At 40.2% G+C, this 14,320-nt stretch overlaps 1 protein-coding gene across 7 annotated transcripts in view; it reads right to left on the bottom strand.

Annotated features, from left to right (window-relative positions):
- Positions 1-14,320, bottom strand: part of Cplane1 (ciliogenesis and planar polarity effector complex subunit 1) — a 96,665-nt gene that overhangs the window by 54,829 nt on the left and 27,516 nt on the right. For all 7 annotated transcript variants that reach the window (XR_007230933.3, XM_048428927.3, XM_048428919.3 and 4 more), the window contains 10 exons: positions 13,999-14,172; positions 12,574-12,802; positions 10,846-10,985; positions 10,099-10,316; positions 9,568-9,732; positions 6,364-6,502; positions 3,910-4,019; positions 3,624-3,782; positions 2,606-2,714; positions 288-579 (listed from right to left, as the gene is read on the bottom strand). Coding sequence is in view for 6 of the 7 variants with exons in the window: in XM_048428927.3 (XP_048284884.3) it covers positions 288-579; positions 2,606-2,714; positions 3,624-3,782; positions 3,910-4,019; positions 6,364-6,502; positions 9,568-9,732; positions 10,099-10,316; positions 10,846-10,985; positions 12,574-12,802; positions 13,999-14,172 (1,735 nt within the window). In the remaining variant the exon portion in view is untranslated. The remainder of the gene's footprint in view (positions 1-287; positions 580-2,605; positions 2,715-3,623; positions 3,783-3,909; positions 4,020-6,363; positions 6,503-9,567; positions 9,733-10,098; positions 10,317-10,845; positions 10,986-12,573; positions 12,803-13,998; positions 14,173-14,320) is intronic.

Here is a 14,320-nt window from a genome sequence, read left to right as displayed (position 1 = left end):
TGAAGGTGTCAGATCCCCTGGAACTGGAGTTACAGACAGCTGTGAGTTGCCATGTGGCTGCTGGAAACTGAAGCTGGGTCCTCTGGAAGAGCAATCAGCGATGTTAACTCCTGAGCCACCTCTCCAGTCCCAAATTCTCAAGTATATAAATCCGTAATTCCCTTGTGAGTATAGAAATTGGCACTTATCCACTTCTTATACTGTTGAGGTTTCTGGATTAGACATCCGCATCACTTGCACTGACTTCCAGAGGAATAGACACTTGCATTAGGAGCACACAGGTGTACCTTGGGTAGAAGTGCATCCACGTTCTTTCTTCAAAAGACAATGTTTCAGAGAATGTGTCTGCATCACTGTGTACCAGGGAACTGCCCTGTTCTGTGAGGGTACTTCTGTTCAAACTAGTCCCCGGGGAGAACCTGTCGGAAGGTGGAGCAGCATCTGGCTTTTCCTCTTCATCTGGTTCCCAGATGCTCATCTCAGAAGCACCTATGTTCCTCTGCACACGTTTCAGGGCTTTCGCCCTCACTTTATGGACAGAGCGCATGACCACAGACATCAGTTCTTCAGTCTGAGGACCTAGGGAAAAAAGAAACAAAGACCATAGGGGTCATTAAAATGTTTCAACTCGTCAGGCGGTGGTGGTGCACGCCTTTAATCCCAGCACTCGGGAGGGAGAGGCAGGCGGATCTCTGTGAGTTCGAGGCCAACCTGGCCTACAAGAGCTAGTTCCAGGACAGGCTCCAAGGCTACAGAGAAACCCTGTCAAAAAAAAAAAAAGTTTCAACTCAAGATGTAAGGTCAGGTAGAGTAGTAGTACATGGTGGTAATTGCAGCACTCAGGGGGCAGAGTCAGGAAGATGACAACAGGTTCTGGCCAGCCTTGTCTACACACTAAGTTTCAGACCATCCACAGCTACATAGCAAGCCTGGAAAAGGAAGGAACAGAGGAGGGAATGAGGGAGGGAAGAAGAGAGGGACTTAATTCTGCCAGGGGGCATGGAATCAAACTAACTACTAACCCTTATTTCCATATTCCTACAGATTATTTTTTCAGTATTTTTTGGAAAGCTATGGCCCATTTCAAAACAAAAAAACAAAGAAACAAAAACAGGACTGCAGAAACTCAGTAAGGTCCATCAAGGAACAAGACAAGGCAAAGAACTGAGATTTACTCTCTCCCCTTTAAAAAGTGTATCATCAGGGAAAATAATTTTGGGTAATACAAGCATGGAAATGTGCACCTGTGCATCTTATACCAACTCAGGAGGCTAAGGCAGAAGGGTTATAAGTCAGTCACATCTAAAACCAGCCATCCAACCAACCAACCAAGCAAATAACCCACCACGTTGAAGAAGGCGCTTATGATGCAAGTGTCATAGGTGTTACTATGACTTTCTAAAAGGTTCTGAAGAACTCCTATGCTCTGATGGCCTAACTCACAAATCTATCAAAGGTGTAGACAGGTACTAAGACCATCTTTGTTAAGTTTGCATCCCTCCGTGAGAAGCTACTATGAGAAGACAGTTGAGGCCCTTTGTACAAGGCACAAAATCAGCATAATTAAGGTTGATAACAAAGAGAAATTAAGGGATAGATAAGTCTCTGCAAAACCAGTTTAGAGGAAAAGCCCCATAAAATGACCGGTTGCAGATGTGTAGTAGGTAAGAACAATGGCAAAAAATATCAAAACAATGATGTCACTGAAAAGTACTTCAATGCAACAAATGAGGAAACAAAAGTAGACTCATTTACTTTAAAAAGATACAATTATGAATAAAGAATGACAAAGATTATTTTCTATTCCCAATGAAAGGAAAAAGTGAGAATATTAATTTTCTTAGTAAAAATTAAGGCTTTCTTACTAAAAGTAATGAGAAATAATAGCGAGGTTAAGTTTCCAGGATTGTCTATTAAAAATGTAAGCATTCTTAATACATAGATAATATTTTAGAAAAATCAAAAAAACTTCAATAAATATGCAAGCATAATTGTGCAGCACACAATTCAAAGCACACAGCAGGTGTGCTCTGGAAAATAAAGAGGACACTTAGGGTTTCCATGGCTGCTGCAGTTTTGCGGTAGAGCATGAGCAAGACGCCAAGAAGCCCAGGTCTGTTCCCCACCAAGGCAAACAGAAGTGGGGGAACGGTTAAAGGGTAAGGTTTATGTTCTATGTATTTTGCCACAGGGATGGAGAGGGAGGAGGAGAGGGAGTGGGGGGAGTGGGAGGGTGTTGGGAGGAGGGGCTGAAATGGAAACTTTTATAATTTAATAAAAAAAAAAGAATGAGCAGAAAAAAAAAACAATTTACAAGGTCATCTTGAATGTACAGGATAAAATCAGAAACATAAATAACTTTAAGCAAAGAGGAAAAATACAAGTTTTCAACAAATACATGAAGTATACAAAGGCCATATGCTCTATTTAATTTTCAGGTGAAATCTTGCTGTGTTGACCAGGATGGTGTTGAAAGCATGGGCTCTAACTCCAGCTTCAGGGAAACTGAGGTCTCCAAGAGCACTTACGCACATAAATAAAAATAAGGCCTAAAAAAAGAGCATCTTCAACACTGTATCCATTAAACATGAGAAACAGCAAATACCTTTCACAACACCACGTCTGAGTCTCTGCTGGAGAGAGTGGTACTTTTCTCTTAAAGGAACTCTTATGGCCTCAGGATTGGGAAAGGCTTTCACAAAAATTTCCGCTACCTTCAGAAAAAAAAAAAAACAAACGTTTTATTAGCAACATCAGTCTTTTCCTTTTCCTTTTAATTCTTCAAACACTTTAAGTCAAAACATAAATGCTTACTTAATAATCTTTTGATATTCAACCAAGCTACCAGAATTCTGCGTGGTTTTTCCTTTTCCCCTTATTATTATAAAGTATTTGACAAATTATGTATTTTCAAGGTATAGGATGTGATGATCTGATATATAATGCATGTTGAGTATCTTAGCCAAATTAGTGTGTCAGTTACAAAACACAGTAACCACTGTATGTGTGCACACACACATTGCAGGAACACTTAAGATCTGCTTTACCAAACTTCAGGTAAATGGCAGCATATCATCACCCACAGTCACCACGTTGTACACTAGCTCCTAGAACAAATTTATTTTGTATATACAAATTTGGATCTTTAAGTCAACATCTCCTCATCCTCTCCCTTAAAAAAAAAATCAAGAAATAGTTTCTTTTTCCTCTATGTACTTAGAACCAACATAAAAAAAAATACCACCTATGGGAAAAAATTACACTGAAATGGATCTGAGCGAGATCAGTCCATTAACTTCAAGGGGCGATGGCAATGTTCCAAGAAACAGAACCTATTGAAGGCTTGAGGATAATGACTTCGTGAGGGGTGACATGACCCCTTTTTTTACCATTCTGCTAACACCCCTATTTCCACACAACCTGGCAACTACTGTTCTGCTCTCTGCTTCCATGAGCTTTAGTCCACCTGTGAGATCATACTTGTCATTCTGAACCTGGAGAATATTATACAAAGTGCAATCAGTCAGATAGAATATTATACAAAGGCAAAACCATCCCTAATGAAAACAGAAATCCCTTAGGATCTATGATTCAGATTTACTTAATTTTTACCAACATATTACCTTCTTGATTGGTGGTAGTTCTCCAATAAGGCTCAAAATTATATCCTGAATAAGTTCTTCCATATTAAAAAACCGAGAGAATGGTAGCATTCTATAGGCCCACTCCAGTGCACTAAAACAGTGCTCAACCACACAAGAATCAAATTCCACCTTGAGGTCCTATATGGACATGAAAACGACAGATCAGAACGCGTTCAAAAGAATACTGTACAACAAAGAGTAAACTCTTCTACTAAAATTAGCTTTCCACATCACGTTTATTTTCTATTCTGGAACTGATAAGTACCTTTTCTACCTTCACATTTTCTCTTGCCTTCTGATACTGCCTGCAACTGTATGATAATTTATCCCGGACATGCAACATCCAGCACAAAGCACAAAGTTCTCTGAAGCAACCTAAAAACACAAATATAAAAGAAAATTACGTATTACATCTGCGGGTTACGTGCTTTCAAAATAAATGTCTTTATTCTGACGGTTATGAAAGAAAAATGTGGGGGCTAGGTTGGTAGTTGTATGAGCAAAGAGCCTGCTGCTGTGTGAGTGAGTATGAGGGTAGAGTCTGGGCCCCAGGCACCCACAGGAATTCTGGAGAATGATGAAGCACACCTTTAACTCCAGCACTTGGGAGGCAGAGGCAGGAAAATCTCTGAGTTTGAGGACAGCAAGGGCAGCATAGAGAAACCCTGTCTGGAAAGAAAAGATAAAAAAAGAGGCAGGGATAGAGGATCCCCAGAGTAAGGTGGCTAGCTAGATTAAATTAATCAATGAACTCTGGAATCAATTGAGGCACCTCAAAGTATTAGGTGGATAGTGATCAAGAAAGATACCTGATGTCAATCTCTGGCTTCCACTCGCACACACACACACACAAACATGTAAATATGAATACACATTCACACGCCAAAACAACAAAAAACAAAAATGTGTTTATTGTAAGAAGGTTATGTAAAAGTCATGAAAGTCCTTCCAGAATTTTAATATATATATATATATATATATATATATATATTTGCATGATATAAAAACAAATTCACAAAACTGATTTAATCTACTTACTTCTGATTTACTTGCCTTATAAATTCAAGTACATTGTAAATATTTTTCAATTTCAATGCAAATTCTATATTGCATATCACTGGGAATTGAGCCCAGGGCCTCATATCCGGCAGGCAAATTTCTAGTTTCTGAGTTTGTATGGTTGTGCATGTCCCTGAGGCTTTCATGTGGACATCAGTGGCCAACATGCAAGAATCAGTTCTCTTTCTACCATGTGGGCTCCAGAAACTGAATTTAGGTTATGAGATGAGGCTGCAAGCACCTTAACCTGATGAGCCATTACAAGACCCAGAGTACTAATTTATTAAATATGTCATAGGGCCTGAGGACGGTATGGCTCATTTCAGACCTGGCCCTGAGTTTTACTCCTAATGCTGTAACACGTGCGCACACGTGTACACACACACACACACACACCACAACACAAATACACAAATACACATATACTTTCTCTCTCCCTCTTTTCTCTCTTTTCTTTCTTTCTTTCTTTTTTTCCTTTCTTTCTTTCTTTCTTTCTTTCTTTCTTTCTTTCTTTCTTTCTTTCTTTCTTTCTTTCTTTCTTTCTTTGTCTTCCAAAGTTTTACTAACCTTTTAGGCCTGTCAAACATATAGCTGGACACAAATTATGAACTGGAAATTAATTTTTAAAAGAAAATGTAAATAAAGAACTAAATGGACACTATAATTAGTCATAAGAAAGACATCTTGTTGGGCAGTAGTGGCACATGCCTTTAATCCCAGCACTTGGGAGGCAGAGGCAGGCAGATCTCTGTGAGTGTGAGGCCTGCCTGGTCTACAAGAACAAGTTCTAGGACGGGCTCAAAGCTACAGAGAAACCTTGTCTCAGGAAAAAAAAAAAAAAGACATCTTGATCTGCCTGGCATGGTTTCACACGTACACCTCAGGAGAATCATGAGCTCAGGCCACCCTGGGATATGGGGCATGAGTCTATCTCAACACACAAAATCAAATAAAGACACATCGAAACAAAACTATCTGAGGGAGATGCTACCTCAAAAACAAGGGTGTACTACATACAGCTGACAGTCTTTTGGCACCAAGTAAAATCTCATACTATTTCCAGAGATAAGAGATAACTAAATTCATTAACTCAGAAATTACAAGTCTGAGACTCTATCTAAGAAAACATTTTAAAATACAAAAGAGAATTGATATGCTGGAGACAACTTAATGTCTGCTAATAAAAGCCACAAAAATGAATTTGTACTAATTTATATAAGATAGGGGAAAAGCCTAGGTAGAATAGGTTAAATCAAGAGAACGGGACACAAAATTGGTTCATCTATATAGACAGGTTCAAAGCCTGCTGACTTAACAGTGTGGCAGTAAGTATATCTTCACTGCAAATGAACAACTACAAGAAAGGTACTCTTGAGTGCTAAAATTTAAAACAAGTGTTTAAATTAAAACAAATTTAAACAAGGAAGCAACAACAGTGTCACAGTTGGCACAATTTGTTTTATATAACAATTTTAATTTATTACCATATCTGTAAAGCATCTATATACATACATGTCACAGCATCTAAGTGTAAACCCCTAAGTAGAATATCAAAAGCAAACTAGAGCCAATAGTTTAGAAACTTTCCCAAACAAAATGACAAATGTATTACAGTTCATATGCAGCTGAGTTCTGACCGAGCAGCTCATCTCTGACAAACCTAGTGCTCTGATGGAAACTTCATCAAGCTTGTGGTCTCCGGCAGCTCCAGGTCTAAAGAATGCTATCCCTCCTTTACAGTAATTAAGTAAGGATTCGGGGAAAGAACCAAGCAAAGGAAGGGACCCTTTCACTCGAATCTGCAAAGAACGATAGAATGCGTTAATCATCAGTAGTAAACAAACTATATAGGGAACACAGCAGCAGAGTCCTGTTACAGCGCAAGCAGCCTGCAGTGAGACTCCGCTCACAAATCAGCCATTCACTACATTCTGCCCGGAAAGAAAAAGACACTAAGCCATATGCATTCTCTTGACACTCAGTTCTCCTATACTCATTTGTCTTTCCCAGTCTGAGAAAGAAAATATTTAAATCTTATCTGAAATTTACTGTGCAGGACCTAAAACAAACAAACAAAAAACTGGGTGGCAGTGACAAACGCCATTAGTCCCAGCAGAGGCAAGCCAATCTCTGTGAGTTTGAGGTCAGCCTGGTCTACAAAGTGAGTTCCAGGACAGTCAGGGAACACAGAGAAACCATGTCTCAAAAAACAAACAAACCCAAAAAACAAAACAAATAAAAAAACCTTACCTACATATATGACTTTAAAAAGTGAATCTATAAATGACAGAAATGAAAAGCCAACAGGCAATTCCTTAAGAAGTAATGACTCTAGGAAAGGACTATTGATAAAATGTCAAGCTGGAAAAGAAGTTGGCGGGTTGATGGAGAACTCGATACAGGATCTGACATTACCAAATTCCTTGAGCTATTTTAAAATGTGGGGTCAGCCAGGCAGTGGTGGTGCACGCCTTTAATCCTAGCACTTGGGAAGCAGAGGCAGGCAGATCTCTGAGTTTGAGGACAGCCTGGTCTACAGAGAGAGTTCCAGAACAGGCTCCAAAACTACAGAGAAACCCTGTCTCAAAATCCCCCCCCCCCAAAAAAACTGTGGGGTCACAGCGAAGCACACAATAGTTACAAAGGGTTCTTTCTAAGATCTGAGCCTGACTATACTCAAATCTCCGTGCTTCAATGGGTAGATATTAACAACCAGTTTCTAGGAAATAAGTGGAATGAACAAGCTAAATGACATTAAATGAAGAAATAATCACACATGTAGAATAGGATACAGAACAACCACGCTGCTTCTCTAACATATCAAGGGATTTTTTTAAAAAGAGGGTTGCTGTTATAGATATCAAGAGAAAAGATGAGCAGTATATAGCCTCTTCTACCTGACACTTCAAGAAAGATGTGATCTGATCAAATGCTCTAAGCATGCTAATGGCAAACCTTCCATAAAACACTGTACTAGCAGGATAGTACTAAGTGATAGACCAGCAAGGAAATGGGAACCTCAGCCCTATGGCCACATGACCTAAACTGTCAACAACCTGCAGAGTCCGGAAATGGGTTCGCCTATCAAGACGCGAGAAGGGAGCACAGCTCTGCTGTTACCCTCGAACGGTTCTGCGGTAGAAGCAGCTTAGCTCACAGGACTTCTGATGAACAGAAACGTCAGATAAGTGGTTTTAAGTCATGAAATTCTGGCTATTTGCTGGAATGAAATAGAAAACAAATATGGTGCAGATATTTAATTTGGTATCATTTTTTAAATTGGAATTAAAATTTAAAGACCTTTATAAAGTTTATCTTTGTAAGTGATGACCACTACCTAGCTGGTTTTGTTATATTCAATCAGTCAACCATAAATAACTGTCTAATTAAGAACTCTTTCATCAACACCCCCCCCATTAGGAGTCAACACTTTCTGCTTCCCCTTTCTCCCGACCTTGGAAACCACTGCCTACTTTTTGTCTCCAGCTGATAAAGTGTTTGCCATCTGAGTGACAGGACCTGCATTCATATCTCCAGGATCCACACTAAGCAGGACAAAGCATGAGTTTGTAATCCCAGTGCTCCTAGGGCAAGATGACACCGGGGGCAGAACTGCTGGAAGCCTGAGGGCCAGCAAGCCTGGCTATGCAGTAGCAATTGTCATAAATAAGGAGGAAGATGAGGACCGACACCCGAGGTGTCCTTGGATCCTCTCACACACATTGTGGCATGCACACACAAGCTTTTTCACATACACAAACCATGTGTAGACATATATGTCATACATATATAAAGCTTTTTTAAAGCTAATTTTGGCCAAGCATGGTGGTGCATGACTGCTTCTGTGAATACTAGCACACTCAGAAGCCTGAGTTAAAGCCTAGTCTGAGCTATACAATGATTTCTGTCCTATCTTAAAAAAAAAAGACGATGGTGGTACATACCTTTTTTTGTTACCATACCAATACCAGTTCCCCCTCCCTCCTCTCCTCCCATTACCCCCACATTACCTCCACCACCCATCTGCTCACATGTACTCACCCATAGGTGGTTTTGAAACATAAAGCAAAGAAAGCCAGCCTACAAACCACAATCCCAGAGAACTTAGACAACAATGCGGACACTAAGAGAGACTTATATAGATCTAATCAACATGGGAAGTAGAAAGTAGAAAAAGACAAGATCTCCTGAGTAAATTGGGAGCATGAGGACCTTGGGGGAGGACTGAAGGGGGGAGGGGAGAGGCAGGGAGGGGAGCAGAGAAAAATGTAGAGCTCAATAAATATTAATAAAATAAAATAAAAACCTATTTTTTTTTCAAAACCAAGAATTTGCACCTGGATACTGAAGCATACCCAATATCTACTCAGCTTGAGGACAAGCGAATCAGCAGAAGAGAAGGTGGAAGGGCCTGGAATCAAACTGCACATCACAGAAGACAGCAAAGGAATTCCTAGCCATTGAAAAAGACCCCTGATAATATACAGCCAAGAATTCCCTCCTAATTATCAACACTTGGAACCACTGAGGTTGCCACAAAACACTGATTTTTAACCTCCAGAAGGCGGGGAGGAAGAGTCCTAAAGAGAAGAAAACTTCCATGACTTAGGGCTAGAAAGAGTAGGTACAGTCTGGAAGAACCTGTTGTACGGTGACACTTCCTATTGCTACAGGGCGAGCTAACCCAGACACTCACTGCACATTGTCATTTCTCAGCCAGAAAAATCTGGCCTGAGTTGCTTATTGCAAATAATCCCAAGATTTGTAGACTCAAAGGCCAGGAATCCTTAGGAAAGCACCGGAGAGGACATGAGCACATCTCGGAGGACTCACATCACACTTGAACGATTAAGACAGTTCATACCTTCTGCATGACTTTTCTTGCCCACCTCAGCTGCAAGATGTACCACTGCGCTACAGAAAAAGAGCATCGAGCCGCCCGGAAAAGCAAGAGAACTCGCTGCAGGATTCCAGACAGCTTTTGGCGATTATCTTTTTCAGCTTTTAAAAGAAGATTGTCACCATGTTCCTGAGGACAACAGAACAGATATCTATTACTTAAGCAGCTGCTTGGTACGCTACCTAAGTCCACACTATGCTGGGAACCAGAAGTTTATCTTCAGCTCTTGCATTTGTTACAAGATCACTATTGTCAGGTTAGTTTTAAAAGTAGACAAAACCAGATGGGCAGTGGTGCCACACGCCTTTAATCCCAGCAGTTGGGAGGCAGAGGCAGGCAGATCTCTGAGTTCAAGGCCAGCCTGGTCTACAAGAGCTAGTTCCACAACAGGCTCCAAAGCTACAGAGAAACCCTGTCTCGAAAAACCAAAACCAAACAAAGAAACAAAAGTAGACAAAACCAGCTTTAACTATGAGAAGACTGCACTGAGCTTACTTCACTGAGAACAGCTGGCTGGGGGCAATACAACGGAGGTGCTGGGAGATATAAGTCCACAGGCACTAGGCCCCACAGCTTCTTACTGAAGTCCTTCGCAGAGTCCATCAATAGCTGCAGGGTCCCTGAAACAATATCCGCATCAGCCATGACTGATGCTTTCAGAACTTCTTGCACAGACCCAAACAACAGATTAGCATCTTCTTCTTCAATGGGATCTGCCAAACAAGAAACAAGGTAACATTAGCCAGGTATGGTAGCCTGTGACTGCAGTCCTAGCACTCAGGAGCCCGAGGCAGGAGGAAGGAGGTCACACTGGGATACAGAACAAGACCCCCATCTCCAAAATAAAAGTAGGCATAAAAGTATGTACGAAATAAACAACATAATTCGAGTATGGTTGTTTTGTTTTTGGTGATGCTGAAGATTGAATCTAAGGCCTCTTACATGTAAGTCAAGTGTTCCACTTCTGAGTTGTATCCCCGACCCACAATATATTTTCACCTGACATCAGTTTTCTCCCTCACTGCAGAGCTCAGGATCAGACCTGAGCAAAGCACACACCGGGCAAGTGCCAAGAGCACCACTCCAGCTTGTCTGGCATCAGTTTTAGATGATTAAATATAAATATTCCCAAATTTCTGATAGTTTTGTTATGGTGTTCATATTTCTAAATAGTCACAAGGTTTTGTAATAGTACAGGTTTATATTAACCTGATACACTTAAAACATACGTAGGTAACACACCTGTAAATTGCTTATATTTTGAGCCCTTTTCATTTTTTGCTTCCAGAGAGACTGGCTGACCTAAAAAACACTGCAGTTTTTCCCGGAAAATCTGTGCTGGTATCATATTTAATGGTAGGTCCATACCCTTTTTCTTGGACCTGAAATGATATCAAGTTAAGAGAAATAAAATTTTGGGAAAAAGAAAAGACTTTACATCAAGAAGTAAATATATTTAAGAAAATAGGGAGTCACTTGCTCTTCTATTCACAGAAGGAAATGCTACTTTAAAGGTTCTCAGAGGATACAGTATTTCTCCATTCTCACTGCCACCTCATAAGTACTCTGCCCCAAATAACTCACAACTATTTGCCAAATGCCTTTGCTCACACTTAGGATGTTCTCGCTCCTTAGCTACTCAGTTCACCAAGTGCTACCTACCCTTCAGTGTGCACAGAATGTCTCCGGCCTTCCCTCACCTGCCTTCCCATTCTTCCCATCATGCTACTGGAACTGTCTCACACACTATGCAGATTTTATGTTTTGTCCTATTTATGATAGAGTCTAACACCTTAAAAAGTTTCTATCTGTTAAAATACCTGTCACAAAGCTTTGTGCTGATCAGTTACTTAACAAACACAGGCTGGATCACTGACTAAAACTACACAAAGACTGTCTGCAGTGACAGAACAAAAGAACCCGGCTTGAAAAACAACAACGACAAAAACCAAACAAATAAAATTAGAGATTAGTTTACTTAGCCTAAATTCAAATCCCCACCCTCTGTGGTACTGCATACCTAAATTCCAGCATTCAAGATGCTGAAGAAGGATAGTGAGTTTGAGGCCAGCCTAGACTACATAGCACAATCCTCTCCAGAAAGAAGAGTGGGAAATAGCTACACACAGATGGAGAGAGAGAGGGAAGGCAGAAGGAGAAAAGCATAAAAGAAAGGGCAGGAAGGGAAAGAAAAAGCAACCTTCAAATTCTATTCAGTATAAACTCCTCAACTACCTAATTGCCCTTTTAGGATATTTCTAACATAAATATGCTAAGTGAATGCTTCAGCAAAATAAGGAAGCCATTGAGCCATTAACACAGCGATCGCTGCAGCAGACAGCTGTCTGCTTCTACATGAAACTGAAAATTGAATTCCTTGGTGTCACTAGTCAGTTTTCTTTTCTTGCTTTTTGTTTATTTGTTTGTTTATTTTTGAGACAGTTTCCCTGGGTAATTTTGGCTGTCCTAGAACTCACTCTGTAGACCAGGCTGGCCTTGAACTCACAGAGATCCGCCCTACCTTTGCCTCCTGAGTGCTAGGATTACAGGCATGAGCGACCACTGCCCAGCGACTAGCCACATTTCAAAAGTATACAGCTAGGCACTCCCACACTATGCAGCAAAGACAAAAATATTGAAGAGTTTCTATAAGACAATGCAGAAAAAAAGGATTCCTCATATTCCACATATCAACAAGAAGAAAAATGAAATTTGCTTAAGATGACATTATTATGCAATACTTAAAGCTTATCCAGAAATCCATACCTTGGGCTGGTGAGATAGCTTAGCAGGTAAAAGCACCTGCTGCCAAGCCTGACACCTGACTTTACTCCCTGAAACACACGTGGCAGAAGGAGAGAAATGACTCCCGAAACTTGTCCTCTGAACTCCACATAGGCATTATGATATGTATGCACCCAAACATACACACACACACAAAATAAATAAGTAAACTTTAAGAATTCATACCTCACAAAATTACGACCACGTTTACAGAAAACTTGGAAGGCCACACCAATGGATACAGCTGTCTTCCAGTCTCCAAGTTTATGTGCCAACCACACAGCCTCTGGAATCAGGCCACCAATAAATAATAATTCAAGGGCATATTCAACTGTCCACACATTTGAGAGATTCTGATCTCTAACAAAACTGGCCACCTTCGAGTGTTGTAGAGGAATAAGTCGTAGGGAATGCTCTGTGAGTGAATCAGAGAAAATAATCACAGCTGCAAACATGTACTCCAGCTCATGCCTCCTCACATAATCAAATCTCTTTAGCTAATATTTTCCAACACAACAATAAAGAGACATAGAAGATGAAATAATATCCTCCAGAACAGTTTTGTTAAAACTGAAATATGTGCTTCCTTAAATGGGCTATGCATAAAATACAAACATTCTTTAAAAAAGAAGAAACACAGCAGAAATAGAATGAGTGCCTTACACAGGATAAAGGTGAGTTCTGTGAGTTCAATAAAATGTACATACATATGTACCAGATCGGGGCTATAGAGAAGGCTCAGTGTTAGAGCACTGTTCTATCAGAGCAGGGTTCAGAATACCCATGGCCAGCAGCTCACAATCATCTGTAACTCCAGTTACAAGGGACCTAACACCCTCTTCTGGCCTCCTTGGGTACTGTGTTCACGTGCACATACCACGCAAATATACACATACACACAATTAAACATAAAATATATCTTTCAAAAACTTACTCAGAACTATTCAAAAATATGTTCTGACCTTCATAGAAGATTATGAAATCTGGACGACAGATTTATCTTATTTTACATTATCCAAAGAGCCAAAAGAAAAGAAGTTTTTTGGTTTTTCTTTTAGTTTCAGAAAAATATTTAAAACATATAAAATGCTTAATAGATTAGTTTTCATCAAAAAAAAAAAAAAGGATTGGATCTGGGGAGAGTGTTTAGTCAAAAAGTGTTTGCCTTATAAAATATGGAGACCTGAGTTTGAGCTCCAGAACCCACATAAAAAAAAAAAAAAAAGGACAGGCATGCTTATGTGTGCTTGTAATCTCTGAACTGAGACAGCATAGATATATAGATGCTGAGTTGTGGGGCCACCAATCCAGTCTATTTGGTGTAGTTCAACAGCAACAACAGAAAAGAGGTTGACAAGCACTTGCCAAGCACGCTTCAACACCTACTGTCAGAATGAATGAATGAAGTAAACAAGGAATGAAAGATGAGAGGAAGGTAAGTTAATGTGAGCTGTGAGTAGCAGCCAGTCAGGAGGTTAAAACAGTAACAGTGGGTTCAAGAACAGAGGCAACCTTGAATAACAACTTAAAATAGTGCAATCTCCATAGGATACTGATTTTTGATACCATGTGTAAAAAAACAACGCAGGAGAGTATTTGTTTACATATTACCTGTTTTAATATGAAGTGGAGGAAGAACATTCACGCTGTGAGGCGGCAGGATGCACAGTGGTTCGTTGGTGAAATACGCAGCCATGAAACGGGCCATGCACTGGACAACTCTGACTGCAGCCTCCGGATGTACATTCCTGGTGAATCCAAACTCACAAGGAGACTTCTCAGAATCTAAGAAACAAAGCAAACAAACAACCAGGTGAGTTTCAACAAACCATAAAAAAGTAAAATTACTTGAGACAACCCCCATTCTCAGGCCCATCCAGTGTCACACTGAAGTGCAAACCGACCAGAAGACTCTCCAAGCCCCGCCCAAGCC

This window comes from Myodes glareolus, chromosome 15 (assembly GCF_982192425.1).
Source record: "Myodes glareolus chromosome 15, mMyoGla1.1, whole genome shotgun sequence".
In the NCBI taxonomy this organism is placed as follows: Eukaryota; Metazoa; Chordata; class Mammalia; order Rodentia; family Cricetidae; genus Myodes; species Myodes glareolus.
The sequence above is the reverse complement of the archived record's forward strand: the minus strand, read 5'-3'. Positions and strand labels throughout refer to the sequence as shown.